The following is an 18,052-nucleotide window of genomic DNA, read 5'->3' on the forward strand; positions in this document are numbered from 1 at the left end:
TGAAGAAACTGAACCACTAAACGCACATAAAACAGTTAAGTGTACGAAAGACTAGGTGTGGGAAGTTATTTAGGAGTGGGTTTTGAAACACTTGCAACTTGTCTTCTTTCATGTTGGGCTATTTTTGATTTTTTGATATTTTGTTTGAAATTTTTTGATAAAAAAATATTGTTGGTTATTGGAATAATATTGATAGGATGAAAAGAGATTTTTTTTATAAAAAAAATGGGTAAAATCAAAAAAATATCCCATATCAAACTAGTTCTAAGTGATTGAATAGTTAAATAAAATAAATGACAATATTTGAGTAAAAAACCAATATTAAACTAACACTTACTAAAGGAAAATAGGAGTGATTAGTCATTAGGGAGAAGAAAACTATTACAATTTAAAATATCTAATTAAGGGCTATTATTTTTATTTACTCCCAATTATATTACTACCAATTTATTAACCCTAATAAAATAAAAGTTTGAAAAGTCAAAAAAATAAACTAGATTAGGTATTGTGTTGATATAAATAAATAGTAATATAAGTCAAATGAACCGGTTATCAAACCCATCATCTTGAATCTTGATTCATGATTATGTGGCAAAGGGCAGGTAACCAACTTAATTATGACATGGGATGATGCCCATAGGTTGGAGATCAATCAGCAATGAAAGCTTAAGAATTTAATGGTATTGATCATGAATGAAAATGAGCTTAATTTGTTGGACCTTTTAATGTTTTCATGTTGTTTTCGGATTTAGGAAGGTTCAAGGTGTTTACACTTATGCCTAGGCCCATTTCAAATCACTTTCATGATCTTGATCTAAGTGTGGTGTGGGTTTGAGCAAATATCCATTTTTTTTTTCTTGTTTTTCAAATAAAACATAACTTAATTATATATATACTCATCAATTTTATGAGGTTTTAATAAAATAATTTCTAGCATGATCTCACCATTATAATTTGTCTCGTGAATTTGGATATGAATTGCCCTGATTGAGACAAAAATAGTTTCATCGTTAGATGACCGGATAGAACGAGGATAAAATTTGTATCTTATGTCCCGACTCTGTTCCGAACACTAATAAAGACAATTAAATATATAATATTACTAATTTATTTATTTTTATGTTTATAAAAATTTTAAATAATATTAATTTTTAATATATTACACTATATTTTATATAATTTTATCATAAATATTTTTATTTTGTAGAAAATATGATATAAATAGTGTCTCATCATAATTTTTCGAAATCGAACAAGACAAGAAGACAAGATGGTAGTAAAATAAATCCTCAAAATAAATCGTTGTCTCACCCACCTCATAGACATCCATAGTTATTACACTACTTCAACTTAAAACTTAAGACGTATACCTTTAATCTTTTATATCTTTTTCTTGACACTTAAGTCATTGCCATTATATTAGATGATGTATATAAACGTATTTAGAAACACAACTTATAAAAAAAAAAAAAATTAAAAAAAAATATTTTTATTTTGCCAAAATTATAAAAAGTATAAGTGATTTTCAATAAAATGACTTATGTTTGTGCAGGGACAAGTCTATAGGGAAATTTGATCAAATAACCTCAAAGATGAGGTTATTTGATCTGATGGTAATATTATAATTTTTTTGCGCTCGTGGTTCTATATTTTTTTTTTTACAATTTTGCCCTTGTCGCGAAACGCTAAGCGACTTAGCGTTTCGCGAAGTGGATTAGGGTTAGTATAAATACTCAAATATTTTCATTTCCTTAGTTTTCTTTCTCTCTCTTCTCCCGTTCTCTCCTTTACGGCGGCTGGCGGCGACGACGGACGGCGACGGACGGCAGCGGTTATCTATACAGATCTATACAGATTTACAAGATCTTCTAACCTAATCCATTTATGTTTTTATCTATACAGATTTACAAGATCTATAACCTTAAATCTATTTTGAATGCATGTTTCCGATTCTAGGGTTTAGGGTATGCAGATCTCCGATTTTAAGGATTTGAAGGTCGTCGAGGTAGATGTTCATTTCAGATCTGATAAACAGTTATGTTCATTTTACATTTTCTTCATTTCAAAAATCTTTTCATATTTCGTTTATATTTGGTTCATATTTGTTCATATTTGTTCATATTTGTCGGTTCATATTTGTTATTTGGTTCATATTTGAGCATTTCGTTAAATGTGGTTCATTAATGGGTTTTGCATATAATCTTGGATCATATGAGTTCCGTTTCAGGGAAGATTCGCTAAGGACTTATCGTTTCGCTAAGTGCTTAGCGTTTCGCTAAGTGCTTAGCTTTTCGCGAAATGCTAAGCACTTAGCGAAACAAATCTTGTCTGTCTTCATCACCGGTGAGACTGAGCTCAGGAATCCTAAAGGCTCCAGTTAGAGCCATGAACCCTTTGATGGTTGCAAAATCCTTAGGTGGAAAGCTTACATGGTATGTATCATGTATGTATGTAATGTAAGAAAATAAGAGTATAATTGAAATTTGTTTGTTTGATTGTAGTTTCGAGAGGGATTGGCTACGGAAAGATCTGAACGTGATTGGGTTTGGGTTGATCGGATGGTTAACACCTTCTAGTATTCCGGCGATCAACGGACTCTTTCCAGCATTGGGACTGAGCAATTAAAATATATTTCTGTTTCTTTCTAATATTAATATACATAAACAAGTAAACAAATAGGTTGTGGTTGGTTACTTGGCACTTGAGATTGTTCTTGGCATTGACTTTTAGACAAATTGAATTCAAGGGCAGGACTGAAGATTACTTCAGTAAATAAATAAATTAATTCTAATTAAGAAAATAATAATATGTAAAAAGTGAACTACTTTCTTTGGTATTTGTTAATGAATGTTTAAGCTGCTTTTGTTTCATTTCTTTCTATACCATTTCATTTATGCATCAAATTAAAACATAATCATTTCTCTACAAATGAACATTTGATTTATGCAAAAGTAAAAAAAACAAACAAACATTTTCTATACCATTTCATTTATGCATCAAATTAAAACATAATCATAACAAACATTTTCTATACCATTTCATTTATGCATCAAATTAAAACATAATCATTTCTCTACAAATGAGCATTTGATTTATGCAAAAGTAAAAATAAAAAAAAATATAAAAACACCATTTGTGAGAATCGAACCCACAATCACATGGTTAAAAGCCACGCACTCTACCAGCTGAGCTAAAACGACTTATGTTTAAATATTTAGCGAAACGATAAGTCCTTAGCGAAACGGGAAGTCCTTAACGAAATGGGAAGTCCTTAACGAAACGGAAAGTCCTTAGCGAAACGGTAAGTCCTTAGCGAAACGGGAAGTAACCCTAAACAACAGTGATTCGAAGATGCATAAACCAAACATCAATAAACTTGAAATATCATAAGATAAACGTATCAAGTGGAACAGTGCTCGTGCTCGTCGTGAAACTCATTGTCGTGGATTTCGCCGTCGCCGCCGATCGCCGCCGCCCAGTTTAGAGAGAAGGATGAGAAGAACGGGAAGAGAGAGAAGGAGAAGAAGAGAAATGAAAAAAAATGAGGGAAGTTATATTAAATAGTAAGGGTAATTTGGACATTTCACACATTTTCATTTCGCGAAACGCTAAGTCACTTAGCGTTTCACGACAAGGGCGATTTCGTCCAAAAAAAATAAAAAGACCACGAGCGCAATTAAATTATCAATTCACCACCAGATCAAACAACCTCATCTTTGAGGTTATTTAATCAAATTTCCCAGTCTATATATGTATGGGCTCCTCGGTGGTCAGTCGATCCATTTTTTTTTACGGTAAAATTATTACATTATTCTTTAATTTTTTTTTAAAAAATCAATAATAATTCACTGTTTGATTATTTAATTATTAAAAAAATGTAAAACTTATATTTAATAACACGTTTTATATAAATTTTTCTCGTTATTTTATTTTATGTACATCCCAATTTTTTTTCAAAATCGCTTCAACTCTGAATATTTGATCCGTCCTTAAATTGAGTTGAGTTCGGTCTAACGAAATTCTAAAAATATAATAAAAATAAAAGAATGTGTTAAAAAAACCGATAACTTCTAAAATTTTTATTGTAACCTATTCAAATAGACTCAGACTATTCAAATGGATTCATTTATTACATCTTTCTTTTGTATTTATTACTGCGCACGTATTCTATGCATTGTCAACATACTGTGTTAATGAAACCCTTTACAAGTAAAGAGACATTTTTATTTTTTTATTCAAATTAATATTTAATTTCCTACAACTTCATAAATTATGTCCGCTCATTATAATTAATCTATTAAGTTAACAATATTAATTTCACTTTAATAAGTTAAAAAAATATTGAAACATAGAGCTAAAAGAAAAAAAAAACTTTTTTTAGATGAGACCAATTAAGTACTTGTTTGACTAGCTAGGGTGAATGGGTGATTTGATACTATTTTCAAATAATTCATGATTCAATCTCATTATATATATAATTCAGATTATCAACCCTAAATCAAACAAGCTATAACAAATAAGCTCACATGTTTTTCCATGTTTTCCAAATTCTTTATATAGTACCCTCTATTTCATGTGACCTGTCCTTGTCTCTCCTTTTGTCTGTGACTTGTTTCAATACAATACATGCATCACCTTCATATCCTTATATAGCTATAGCTACTCCAACAAATTAACAACTTTCATTCATCAAGAACATGGCCATAATTAAGAGTACAATCTTCATTGTTCTTATTATTTTTCTTAATGTTTTTTGTTTTCATGGCGATGCTAGACATATGGGCAGGCATCGGTCAGGGATGAGGCGGGGTGGGGCAGCAGATACGGTTCAGATAGCAGGTTCTCGCCTGCCCGATTGTTCGCACGCTTGTGGATCGTGCAAGCCTTGTCGGTTGGTGATGGTTAGCTTTGTTTGTTCCACTATTGAAGAGGCTGAGACATGTCCTATGGCTTACAAATGCATGTGTCGTAACAAGTCCTACCCTGTTCCATGATCAACCCTAATTCACATTATTATAATAAAATGTTTTCTTTTCTTTTTGTTTCTAAAGATCGTCATGATCTGCTGTAATCAAGAGTTTCATTTTTTTTCTTCTCTATATTAGTATTTCATTTGTGGGATTCATCAAATTTGGAAATGTTGCAACTACAAAACATAACATATAAGATATTATGGGAAATGAAAATAATAGTGAGCAAACAAAAAAATGTAGATGAATTTTCTTTTGTCAAACACTATATATTTTGATTTTTAGTTTTTATTTTTTGTTCAAACTCAAAGTATATAAAGGCCAAAATCTAAGATTATCAACTATGCAGCCCCTATTATTATTTGTTTATTTTGTATAAAGGTATTTTGGTCATTTTGTAAAACTCTTTTGCATCTTTCATCTAGTTTTCTTTCAATGCTAACAAATGACAATGCCAAAAAAGAATACCTAATCCAAAGGAAAATGAAGACATTTTCATTGTACCATAGTAACTAATATTCTTTTACCAAATGGCCAATTTATTTTATTTACTTTTTTTAGGAAAAAGTAAGTTGCAAAAGGAGAAAAACGATAAATAAATAATTCCTCGTAAGTGTTTTAAGAAAATCGATAACAGCCACTTGAAAAAGATTAGGAATCAACTCTAGCGAGTCTACACCTCAATTGATGTTTTTTTTGTCTTGTTTGTACTAGTAGAGTGGGGGGAATAAAAATAGTCTTGAAAACTTCAAATAAAATAGGTTTGTTATCTAAAAAAGACATAGAAATATAAAATTTGGCTATGTTCAGTATTATTAACTTATTGTTGGTGTAGACTTGTATTATGTTTTATAGTTTTTAAATGTGTTTTTACTCTTTGATTGTTGTAGAAAAACCAACCAAAATGTCATAGGAAAATAATATGACAGAAATAAATCATTATTTTAAAAATTAAAATTTGGATTAATTGTCAATTCAGGACTAATTGCACTATGATCTTCCAAAGTGAATAAAAATGACAACATTCCCAATAATAGCAAGTGGTGCTGCCTTAATTAATTATGGTTTTATGAATCAGATAACTTTTATGCTAATATATAGTTAGTGGTTGTTATTAATTAATTAATATTAGTTGCCTTCTTTAATTAATTATGCTCAAGATTTTATCCCCAAATCATCATGCACTAACTTCTATTGCCCAAGAAAAAAAAAAGTTGGGATTCACATCAAAACTATATAGTTTGGCTGCCTACATTACCTGGTCCAAACATTTTTTTTAATTCATCTTTCAAAACATTTAACTCAACTTTTCATAACAAATATGTAAACAATATTATTTAAAAAAACCCAAATTCAAAGAAGATTGCAGTAATAACTAGCCATAGTTCTAAACATTCATCATCATCATCATCATCATCATCAAATCTACATGAAATGTCACTGTCTCTCCTGGTACATATTAGCAAATCTACATTTGATCATACTGTGATCAGCTATGAATACAATAAGAAAAACTCTTCACAGCAAGTCAGCAAAAGCTCTCACTTAAAACACAAAACAGAGAGATGTCCTAGAACAAGAGGCTGTACAAATTAAGGATGTCTCATCAAAACAGTTTCTTAATTTCTTTCTAAATGACAAACCAAACCCGTGATTTACTACTATCAAACATTCCTAAATCCCACAAAGTAGCTAAAATCATGATGTTGAACCTTCAACTGCTTCAACCAAGAATCAGCCACGCTGAAAAGCGTAGCCAACTTCTCTTGATCATCCTGCCCATTCTTCCCCGAGACCCACACGTTTCCTTGCATTTTGTATGTCGCTAAACCAAACGGCTTTAGCCATATCCTCTCCATCCCTTCTCCTTCCTTTCTATTCCCCAAACAATCCTCATCAACCTCCATATCTGAAACAAAAACTAAAAAAATCAATCTTTTTCTTCCAATACCTGCAAAATTAAAATAACCCATCTACCAAAATATGGGAATATATCAAATATCCCAATATCTCATCATTCAAATCATCAATGAAACTACCCACAAACCAGTACATATGTATTCTAGTCAGCAACTTATAAAGCATAAACAGAAAAGAACCCTCCAAAGAAGCTCAAATAGAAACATAAAAGGAGATCAAAACACAGCAAACTAGTGATATCCTTTAACATGGAAATTTGGTAATAGAAACCCTACATTAATCAAATAGGGTTATTTCACTTATTTGAATAACCCAAGATCAAGCAAGACCATATAGCTAGATACCTTGAAAACAAGATGAAAGTGTGTGATAAGTGAGGAAACCCGTCGACAAATCCTTTATTGTTCTTCCCATGGGAATATGGTAAATTGGATACCTGAAAAAAAAATGTAAGTGCATCACTTCTTGTTTTTGTTTTTAAGAAGATGAAAATCGGGTTTATCTATATGTACCAAGCAACCGACATCCAACTAGCCGGTGAAAGATCTACATTCCTTAACGACATTAATCCCGGGTATCTTTGTGATAGTCCACAAATCTTAACAAACAAAGAAAAAACATGAGTCCAATGATTCAAAGACAGAGTCACTAGTCAAAAACAAGATTTTAAGAATGATATAAGATGATTTTCTACCTTCTCCATGAGAGGAACTCTTCCATAAGGTGACGATCTTTCAAAATACTGAAAATAAAGAGTCCCAAGTCTATCATTCACATGCCATAGACAATCTTGATCAGACAATCCATCCTGAGAGGAACAACCATCCCATGTTGACAGTTTCTCACTCTCACTTTCGCTTAATGAATCGCTATACGAATCCCTTGTCTCACATATTGACTCTATCTCTTCCCTGTTAAACATAATTGAAGAAATCAGAACAAAAAATAGTAAAGATGTCAGAGTTCATAAAACGAAATTAAATTGAACCTTAAACCGTTTGTGCTGATGAAGATTTGGATTGCAGAGAGATAAGGAACATAGTATTGAACTAGGGTTTCGCCCGTGTCTAAGGTAATTGGAACTCCAGCACCATAAGCACTCCATTCATCGTAACAATTCCAAAGATCCGACAGTCTGAAAAATTCAACCTTTTCCCTCTCCCATGGATGCCAAAGCTTGTTAAGATTTCTGATCTCGCTCTATAAACAAACAAACACCCATCGAGAAAATTGAATTGGGTCGACGAGTAAATCAATAAAAAAGACGAAGAAATGAATAAACTAACCAACCTTGGGAAGAAATTGGGAAGGGGTCACCGGAGTCGTGCGATCAAGGAAACATTCAAGGTTGGATTGCTTAGACCCTTTATCGAGAATCATGTTTTATGTTTGAGAGAGAGAGAATCGGAGAAAGAGAGAGAGAGAGAGAGAGAGAAAGAGAGAGAGATTTAGCAAGTTCTCTCCTCTAACCCTGGAAAACAGAGGAAATCCCCGCGAACAAGAGAAAATTACAGAAGAGAGAGAAAGAAGAAAGGAAGGGAGAGGAAGAGAGAGAGTGTCGGGATTTCTTCTTTCTTCTTTCTTCTTCTTCTTCCCGGGGGAGAGAATGGAAAGAAAATTAGTCTTCGGGAATTCTAAGTATTTTTGACTAATTGGGTTCATCATCATCTTCATCCTCTCATATTTTATCAAACGTGGATTCCATTTCAATATCAATTTCCAAATATAATATTTTAAAAAAACATATCTTTGAATGACACCCATTTGATTTTTTTTTTTTTTAGCATACACAATATCATTTTCTCTTTACATAAATATAATTTATTTTCAAATATGATCTCATATTTTACATAGGCCTAGTTTGAATAGGAGTTTTTTTTAAAATTTAGAGCGAAAAAATAAATAAATAATAACAATGATCGATTATTTTGAGAAAGTGATAGATTATATTTTTGGTAAAAAGTCTTAAAATGTATTATATATATAAATAAAATAAAAATATTAATTTAAAATAAAGAGTATTTTAATATTTTGATTAATTAAATGAGTGATATAATTGTTAAGGAGTGATTAATTAAAATAATAATTTTGTTTGAATTATTTTTAAAACCCGAATTGAGCTACTTAAAATTTAAAGAATAATGTAACTTAATCATTCATTTTAATGGAGTTATAAAGAAAATAATTAGTATGTTAAACCAATTTTAACTATTTAAGAAAAAGCAAATCAAACTTAAAGTTGGACAAGAACTTTAATGAAAATATTAGGCATAGTAAACTATTTAGATATAAAAAAATCAGGAAATAAAATTATTGATTCGATTCTTATTAAAAGTCTTAAATTAAAGTTTAATTATAATTGTGCTATCTTCATAAATTAAAAATATATATATTATGGTTAAAAGTGTTACAGTGCAATTTATAATTTTAATTGGACTAGTTCTGAAAATATTCTAATAGATACATAATTCCTATTTAATTTTATTCTAGAAGCAGGTAATATTAATCCATAATGTAGAAGTTAATTTTGCATAATTATGAAAGGATAAAATATTACATACATACAAATGAAATGGTGAAATTGTGATGTGTTTTTAGGATTCTGTAATAAGATTAATGTGTTTAAAATAAATCTATATTTTGTTATACATCAAAGTATTCAATATTTAATTTAATATTATAAATTGGGTATAAGGTCCTTAGTTTAGAGTTTATTAGATATCCCATCTTAAATTTACATTTATATATTTTTAATAACAATAATCTCTTGGTCAATCTCAACTTATTGGGGGAAGTAAAGTTATTGATAATAACAAGTGGTTATTAGGTTAATTTATGATGGTTTTGTGAATCATCTAACTTTAACAATGTTAATAGTGATTATTGATTAATTAATCTATTAGATTATTAGGAGGATGTCAACAAGTATGTAATTAGCTGGCTACTATAATTACTTAATATAACAAGTTTAGATAAGTTTTCAAATGACTGAACACTTAATAGATTAACAATATGATAAATTTTACGAAAACGTAATATAAGGATTTCTATAGCAAAACTTGCCCGATTTGGTTGATTGAAACATTTCTTTTCACCTTATTTGAATGTAATATTATGTTTTTTTAGAGTAAATTTTGTTTAATTAGTTTGATTCAAGTTTATCTCCATGTCCCAATCAATGTATAAGATTATTTTAGATTCTCCAATTGACTCAAAATATGTTAAATCACTCTCTTAATACAATAACTTTTTGAATATATATATTTTTTTCAATTGTGGTCATGAAAACAATAATATAAATAATAAATTATACGAAATATTTCAATACATGATCACATATTAAACACTACAAAACCATAAAACATTTAACAACAAACAAACTAAACTTACCCAATAAGTTGTTTGTGGTGTATATTAGATCGGTATCACATGATTCACGAAAATTCAGGGACCACTTGACCAAATTTTCAAGTTTAGCAAACTATTCAAATGAGACCTTGAGTTTAATAGGAAGTCAATTAATGACTTTAATTTAAAATAATATCAACTAAACCATCTATTTTATGAAATAATTGATTTTTTTAATATTAACTATAAAATAATATAACATTACAAAATAAATAATTTAAATGTTACACGTATTTATTTTATATTTTGAGTTATAAGTTTTAATAAATTTACAAATTTTATAAACTCTCAACATTTTTACTTTTAAATGAAATTAATGCATTGACATGATTGATTTAAAAGTTAGGCATGTTCATGGATAGGAATTATTTCAAATGCATCTAATTTATATGAATAATTCGGTTTCATTTATTTAAATAAATCAATTTAAAAAATATTATCTTATTTTTTTTGATTTGTTATCTAATTTTTTTTATTATTATTATATATTAATATATTTTAAGTCTTTTTATTAAAAAAATATTAATTTTTTCAAAATTATCACTAATTAATATTATTTAAATAACTATTTAAAAAATATAATCTTAACGAAATTCTGTGATTGGTATATATTGAATTTATTCAAATAAATTTTAATTTATTTAAAAATGTTGGTCGATCATTTTAAAGAGATTAATATTTTTTGTTAAAAGTATTTAAATGAAACTAATTTATATTAATAAAATAATTTTTTTTAATGAATAAAAGGATACGATAAATGATAAAAAATAAATTAAGTGATGTTTGATTGTAATTTAATTTTATTTTAAGCTCATTAGCTTATTTTAGGACCCACATTTAGTTTTGATTAAAATACATGGTCATAATTTAAGCTTGCTCAATTATTTTTGATTTATCTGGTTAATTTTAAAATAATATATTTATGAAGCATTTGTCATGTATTGGACTTTTGTCGTGTGTGTATAAAAATAACTTCCAAACATTCATGTCTTGGTCACTTACCCATCCCAATCGTCTTTAACAATATAGCTGAAATGTTTTTTTTATAATTATTATTATATTATTATGTAATATAAATAACTTCTAAAACACATTTTGAAATAAGTGGCCAATTGTCAAGCATGTAAAGAAATTATAATATTTTGAGAACAATTAAAAATCAAACAAGATTTTTTTTTTATCAAAGTTAAAATTGAGTGTTACTTGTAAACTTATAATAGTAAGTTAGTTTACTTAATGGTAATAGTTTATTTAAAAACACAGTAAATGAGATAAATTCAAAAGTTTAATTATTTGTTTTCAATAATATTTTCACTTTAGTAGTTTGTAATAGAACGAGATTTTATTCTCACATAAAATAAAATGTTTTAAGTTGATGTGAGGCATAAAAAAATATCCTATCTTTATTAATTATGGTTTGATTTTTGTTTTTGTCGTAGGTAAGTACTAAATATTTTACACAAACCAGGTTTTATGTTCTTGAGCTAATTCTTAAGAACAACTACCTAGAAATCTTTCCAACATGTTTATAATGATGTTGGGAACCTATTTGAATCATGTTTGATCCATTCCATTCATGTTTAATCAAAATTAAAAAATTTAAAATAAAATGGAAATTTTAAGTTCTTGAATTGGTCCAAACAAATAGTTAGTGTTCATGTTTTGATATCAATCAATCATATAAAGTATAAGAAAACTATTGCCAAGCTCCTTACACATTATTAAATTCTAAAAACTAAAAACCTTATTTTGGCCTTCAAACTGTTTTGAACAAATTGAACATCACCCAAGTTGAACGATACATTGGAATGATGTTTATAATGTTCCTAGGAGCTTTGTGAAGTTACCTAGGCCCTTAGATCAAAGAATCCAAGTCTCAATCAAAACTATAAAACCTATAGTTTTGATATTCTTAAGGACTGACATGTTCGACTAGGACTGAGGATCTTCGATCAGGACCGAGAGGTCCGATCATAAAATTTCGACCAGGACCAAGGATTCGAACCTAGGACCGAGGAGTTTCGTATCCGACCGAGAACTCCCAAACCCGGGACCAATGAAATTAGCCCAGGTTGACACATGACCGGTGGTTTCCACACTCGACCAAGGGATTTCAACACCCCGACCTAGGATCTCCGAACCCCGACTGAGGGCTTTCTGACCTAGGACGGTCTTAACCCCCGACCGATATAACGCACCCATGACCGAGGACACAGATCCTAGGGCCTGTTTGGTTGCACCTTTTATTTTCCAAAATTATTTTTATAATTTTGGGACATCAAACCATTTTTTAAAAATCCCCAAAAAATAGAAAATGATTTCAAACTATTTTGGGAATATTTTCCAAAACAATATTTTGACAAGGGCTCGTTTGAGATTTATTTTGAAACCCTAATGCCTTTTAAACTAATATTCTTTAAGTATACTTCTCTCTAGTTAGCATCATCAACAACATGTACCAGTATTTAAATATTATTATTACAATTTTAAATATACAAAAACATGTGCATGTCTAGTACCGGAAGAATAATTGGTTAAAATAAAATATTATATAACCAGTTTTTAAAAGCCAATATTTTATAAAGTTGAGACTGTTTTCAAAATGGGTATGGAGGATGAAGCACGAAAGTCTTTTTCCGAGTATCACCAAACTACAAACCAAACGAAACTCTAGTTAAAAATATGTTTGTACACGTATATATTTATTAATTTTAAAACTAAAAATCAATTGGCGACTATATTTTAAATAAATAATCGTTTAAATTAATTATTTTTAATTAATTTAAACACGAATTTCTAAAAATCAAATTTTAATTTGATTATTTCAAATTTAAAAGATTATTTAAACTTGAACCCAAATTAATTATTTTTATAATTAATTTTAAGCGGTCAGGAATTTGTTTAAAAATTTTTAAAATAATGTTTTATTTTAGAAAGATTTTTTACACGTAAACCGAGGTTTAAAAATTTTGAACCTCAAGCTTTTCTGGGAAAAGGGCTTTCCTAGGGTTACATCTTTTTAGCAACTCTGTTGGGAATTAAATTACTTAATGCAAAACATAAATTTGGCTTTTGAAAAATGTTTGTATCACATTTTCAATTTAATAGGCAGATCTAACACCTAATGGATGCATATATTTTATCATAATAAATGCATGGACCTTTTAAAGGGTACATAACCCTAACATTACTTTCAAAAAGTACATGATTGGAGTCAGTATTTCTATAAATTATGTGCAAATAATGTCGATGAATAACGACAACTTGTTACAAAATGAATGATGTTGCGAGAGGAGAAACTAGAATGCATGGGATCGACCCCATCCTTTGACGATAAACTGTCTAACAAGACGTATGCATTGTGGAGGTGGGGGAAATTCCCGATTGAGTTGATATTCCTTAGTTTATGGCGGTGGTTTAACCCCTCCACTATCGGTTAATTATACTCTCGATTCCCCTTAGCACAAAATACCTAGATACTCTCTCCAAGCCGGTTGTTTGTCGTGCCCAAACAACTAAACCTTGTCACTACAGCCCTTTTGTGACTACTATATATATTATGTGTATGAATCTATAGTCTAAATGAACATATAAAAAGGTTCCTTCTTCAAAACAAACACATTTTTGTAAAATGTTTTGAATTTTCAAACTAAGACGATGTCCATGCTAAAAATATTGCCTAGATCCCATGGATTGACAACTTCCATGAAAACGAGTGGAACGAAGGAATCTATGGATTGACCTCCATCATGAGGTTTATTAATTTCAAGATAAACAAAACCTTCATGATGAAAATGCAAACAAGGTGGAGCCCCATGAGACAAATATACTTTATGGGAGAAAGACAAATGTGCTCAATCATAGTAGAATTCCGAGTTATCCTAATGACGGGCAACAAGAATATTATGCATATTAAGCAATTTGTGAAATCAATGTCTTTAAGGAAGCTCTTGTAAGAGGAATACAAATATACCTAGACCACATCCGAGACAATCCTAAAAAATAACGTCATCGACTTCCAAAAATGGAGGTTAGAAATGGAGAAATCCCCTTAACCATGGGTTCCTCCATGATGACAATAATGTTCCTATTGGCCCACTTCTTCCTGGCTCCGTCAAATGATAAGCCATCCTCCAAAATCCTGGAGGTATCATACCACATGCATAGAGGAAACAAAGACCCCTCAAGTATCATTCTAGCTGAGACGCTGATGGGTTTGAATGATTCATTTTTAACCTCCACTATGAGAAAAAGAGGCTCACCTCTAGTTCTCTACATCTGGTTACTCAATAAACTCATACGCATGCCGCCAATATGTCCTAGAGACATCATGTCCCCCACTCTTCAATACCGAAGAATGAGGAAATCTTCGCTTGAACCTCTTGTAGAGAATGATGACGAAGTTAGGGAATTATTCTCGTGGTATCCCATCAAGAAGATGGCTTACATGATGGATGATGAACCCATGATCATGTTTAAAGGCTTGCAATGGGTCACCTCTTACTACACTCATGATTTGTTCAAATAGTTCAATCGTGACTTTATGCCCCCTTATATGGGAAATGTCATCACGATAGATAGTCCGATCGACCATAATGCCTATGTAGGATGTCTCGAGAGGTGGCACAATGCCTCCTAAATTTGCATCCCAAAGGAGCGAAAGAATTACCTAACTGTCATTCTCGAAGAATACGAGCAGATTAGGAAAAATAAAGAGGAGGAAACTTCCAGTGTAGAAACAAGTTATATAGGACTTAAAGCCAGCGACCTCTATCAATACTTTTTCCCTTTTAGACTCTCTTTGTAATGTCAACAAGAGAGATATGTCTATAACAAACTTAATGGGTGTTTTGTATAACAACTCTATGTTTGACTTTTGAATCACAAGAAGATGTCCACTCCCTATGATTCAATTTATATGCATATGCATTGCATTGTACTTGTGTTACAATTGCAAACCCTCACATCTTTCTCTTTGCAACAATCCACGATTGCATAACCGATACGACCCCCCAAAAAGAGAGATTCAAGAACCAAACACTTTATTAACCATGATATGGCCGAGGAAACACCAACACCTGAAACGATCTTTACGGTCGAATTCAGGGAAATGAAGGCAGTATTGCAACATATGACAGAACAACTTGCGTCGATCACAAATTCTTTAGCTAATTAGTAAATACCGTCCCATCCTAAAACATGCATTCTTCCTCAATTTTCTAACCAGCCTATCTCGGTTATGTTCAGTTTCATCAATCCCGTCCTATTGGTCCTCGAACTAAAGAGGAAGTCTCTCTCTATGAAGACTTAGAAGAAGATTTCGAACAAACTATACAAGCATAACCCGAGACACGTGAGGAAGTACTCAACCCCATGGGACCACATTGAAGACTAATTATAGCGGCTGAACAACCACCGTTAACGGAATATGAATATCATATGGCTCAAGTTCAAGCCATGCAAGCAGAAATGCAAGCCTAGCTAGAATTAAGGAACACTATGAATGGAAGGATGCCATAAAAACTACTAAACGAGCAGTCATTCTATTGGGCATCAAGTTACCAGCCATATCCAAGTACATCAGAAAAAGAGAATTGTTTGTCTTTTTAAAATGTACACATTTTCATTGACTCCATTACGAGTTGGAGAACCAATAGATATCTATTTATTCCCCCAATACTTCGATGACGTTGCTCTACGCTGGTATCACCAGCAAAATATAGCATATTTACAGACTGTCGAGGAACTGGACGCGGTATTTATAGAACGATTCTTTATGCACCTCAATCTGGAACGATCGGTGGAGAGGTTGAAGAATATCAAATAAGGAGAAAATGAGAAATTCCCCGTTTTCATCGAAAGATGGAAATCTATCGTCGAGGAAGTTGATTTCCTACAAAGCGAACAATGACATATCGACATGATCTTGAAAAGTGTTAACGGACGATATTTTGTTGAATTCATCGTCAAAACTTTTCTAAACATGAAAAAAAATGTTGAAGACTATCAATAATATCGATGATGCTATCAAGAAAGAAAGAAGAAAGGGAAAAGTAGTCAAAGCTTACCCACCTCCAAGTCGTTTCCCCAAAAGAAAAATACAAAAATACAGTAGGTAACAATAGTCTAGTAGTTTCATCCTCCTCAAAAGACGAGCCTATAAAAGCCTCCACCAACTAAGATGGGCATATAACCCCTACTAAACCCACGCCTCCAAAGACACCTAGACCTCCTAGAGTCTTTGATGACCTAAGAATGCCTTTAAGTCAGGTTATGAAGATTCTTTAAGATAAGAATCTTATCAAACCCCTCACCCCAAGAACGGACATACCGCTTTAGGGGAAATATGAGAATGCTTTGTACGATCATCATCAATCAAAGGGAAATAATACTGATGATTTTAAACATCTATATCATGATTTGATTTACGAAAATGTCATCGCCAAACTTGAGATATCCAAGAATCTGCTACCGGATCATCAAGTTAACATGATCACATTCGATGAAGTGACAATTAACACTCACATGTTATTAGACCTGATCCACAATGTTGAACCATAAATCGATATGATTGATCCCTAGCCTAAAAAGAAGTCTAAGACCTATTCAGGCAAAACTTCTAAATGGTGGAAGTAAAAAACGACTATCCAAACCCAAGCCCCGATAGATATTCTGACTGCACATGGTGGAATTGATTTCCAGCCAAGTTTTGTGAAAACTACGGCAGCCAATATGTCATCCACTTCCTAGCAATTAGTATGGAGTAGAAAGGAAGATGAGCCTGAAGCTCTTAACCTAGGAGACAACCTCATGAGTCAACTTAGACGGACGAATGCTAACATTTCCATTTGGGAAATCCTAATGTACTCCATCGAGCATAGGAAAGTCATCATCATTGAGTTAAGCAATGTTAATGTCCCTTCCAACACTACTTAGAAGAATTAGTAGGAATAATTTCCGCTAGTTTCAAGCATTACATGATCGGTTATGAAGATAAGGTGTTGAAATTATTTCCAACATTTGGGTACATATATTATTTAATAATTGTGTATTAGCTGTTATCATATAAAGATTAAAGCCTAATTAATGTGATATATTAAAGTATAAAGATTATGGGCTTATTTAGACATCTATAATAAATATGGGGACATATTTGTGTAGAAACAGAAATATCATTTATTATTTCGTTGATGGGCCGAATAATAAATGAGTATATTAGGGTTAGGTTCCCAACCCATATACATAGTCTACCTAATTTGTTTCTCTCATCAGACAAAAGATTTATGTTCATCTCTCAAAAACACTCAAGAAAACTATCAATAAAGGGTTGGAACACTTAAACTCCACCCACATCAGACATTCCGATCTAGTTCCAGATCCAGAACAAGAAGATCCACATTCCGATCCAGGTCCAGATCCAGAATAAGAAGATCAAAGATCAATAGAAGATCAACGATCAATAGAAGATCAAGAAGAAAAGAATAACGAAAAACGGCTTAATGAACCGTTCTTAATTCCAGATTCAGGTACGTTTCCGCAACTTATGTTTATCTCTATTTATCGACATAGAGTATTAAAGATTATAGAATTAAAGAATAAAGATTTAGATTAAAGAATCTAATATAAGGATCTTCCGTCAGCCGACTTAGAACACGCTAAAGCCCACTACATTTTTGTGAAAATGGAGGGAAAAATTGTACCGATGGTTTTAATAAATAATGGATCCGCTCTCAACATATTTCTTTGGAGGACTC

At 31.1% G+C, this 18,052-nt stretch overlaps 1 protein-coding gene and 1 non-coding gene across 2 annotated transcripts; both read right to left on the reverse strand.

Moving 5' to 3' along the window:
- Positions 1 to 3,127: 3,127 nt before the first annotated feature.
- On the reverse strand, positions 3,128 to 3,200 carry TRNAK-UUU. The gene has a single exon. It is a non-coding gene; the product is annotated as a tRNA-Lys (tRNA).
- Positions 3,201 to 6,487: 3,287 nt separating this feature from the next.
- LOC124945167 lies at positions 6,488 to 8,532 on the reverse strand. Its single transcript, XM_047485555.1, has 6 exons — positions 8,181 to 8,532; positions 7,879 to 8,090; positions 7,585 to 7,801; positions 7,403 to 7,488; positions 7,235 to 7,326; positions 6,488 to 6,879 (listed from the first exon to the last, which is right to left on the reverse strand). Exons 1-6 carry the CDS (start codon positions 8,268 to 8,270, stop codon positions 6,635 to 6,637), a joined length of 942 nt encoding a protein of 313 aa, XP_047341511.1. The 5' UTR covers positions 8,271 to 8,532; the 3' UTR covers positions 6,488 to 6,634.
- Positions 8,533 to 18,052: the final 9,520 nt, after the last annotated feature.

Source organism: Impatiens glandulifera, chromosome 7, assembly GCF_907164915.1.
Source record: "Impatiens glandulifera chromosome 7, dImpGla2.1, whole genome shotgun sequence".
Lineage (NCBI taxonomy): Eukaryota > Viridiplantae > Streptophyta > Magnoliopsida > Ericales > Balsaminaceae > Impatiens > Impatiens glandulifera.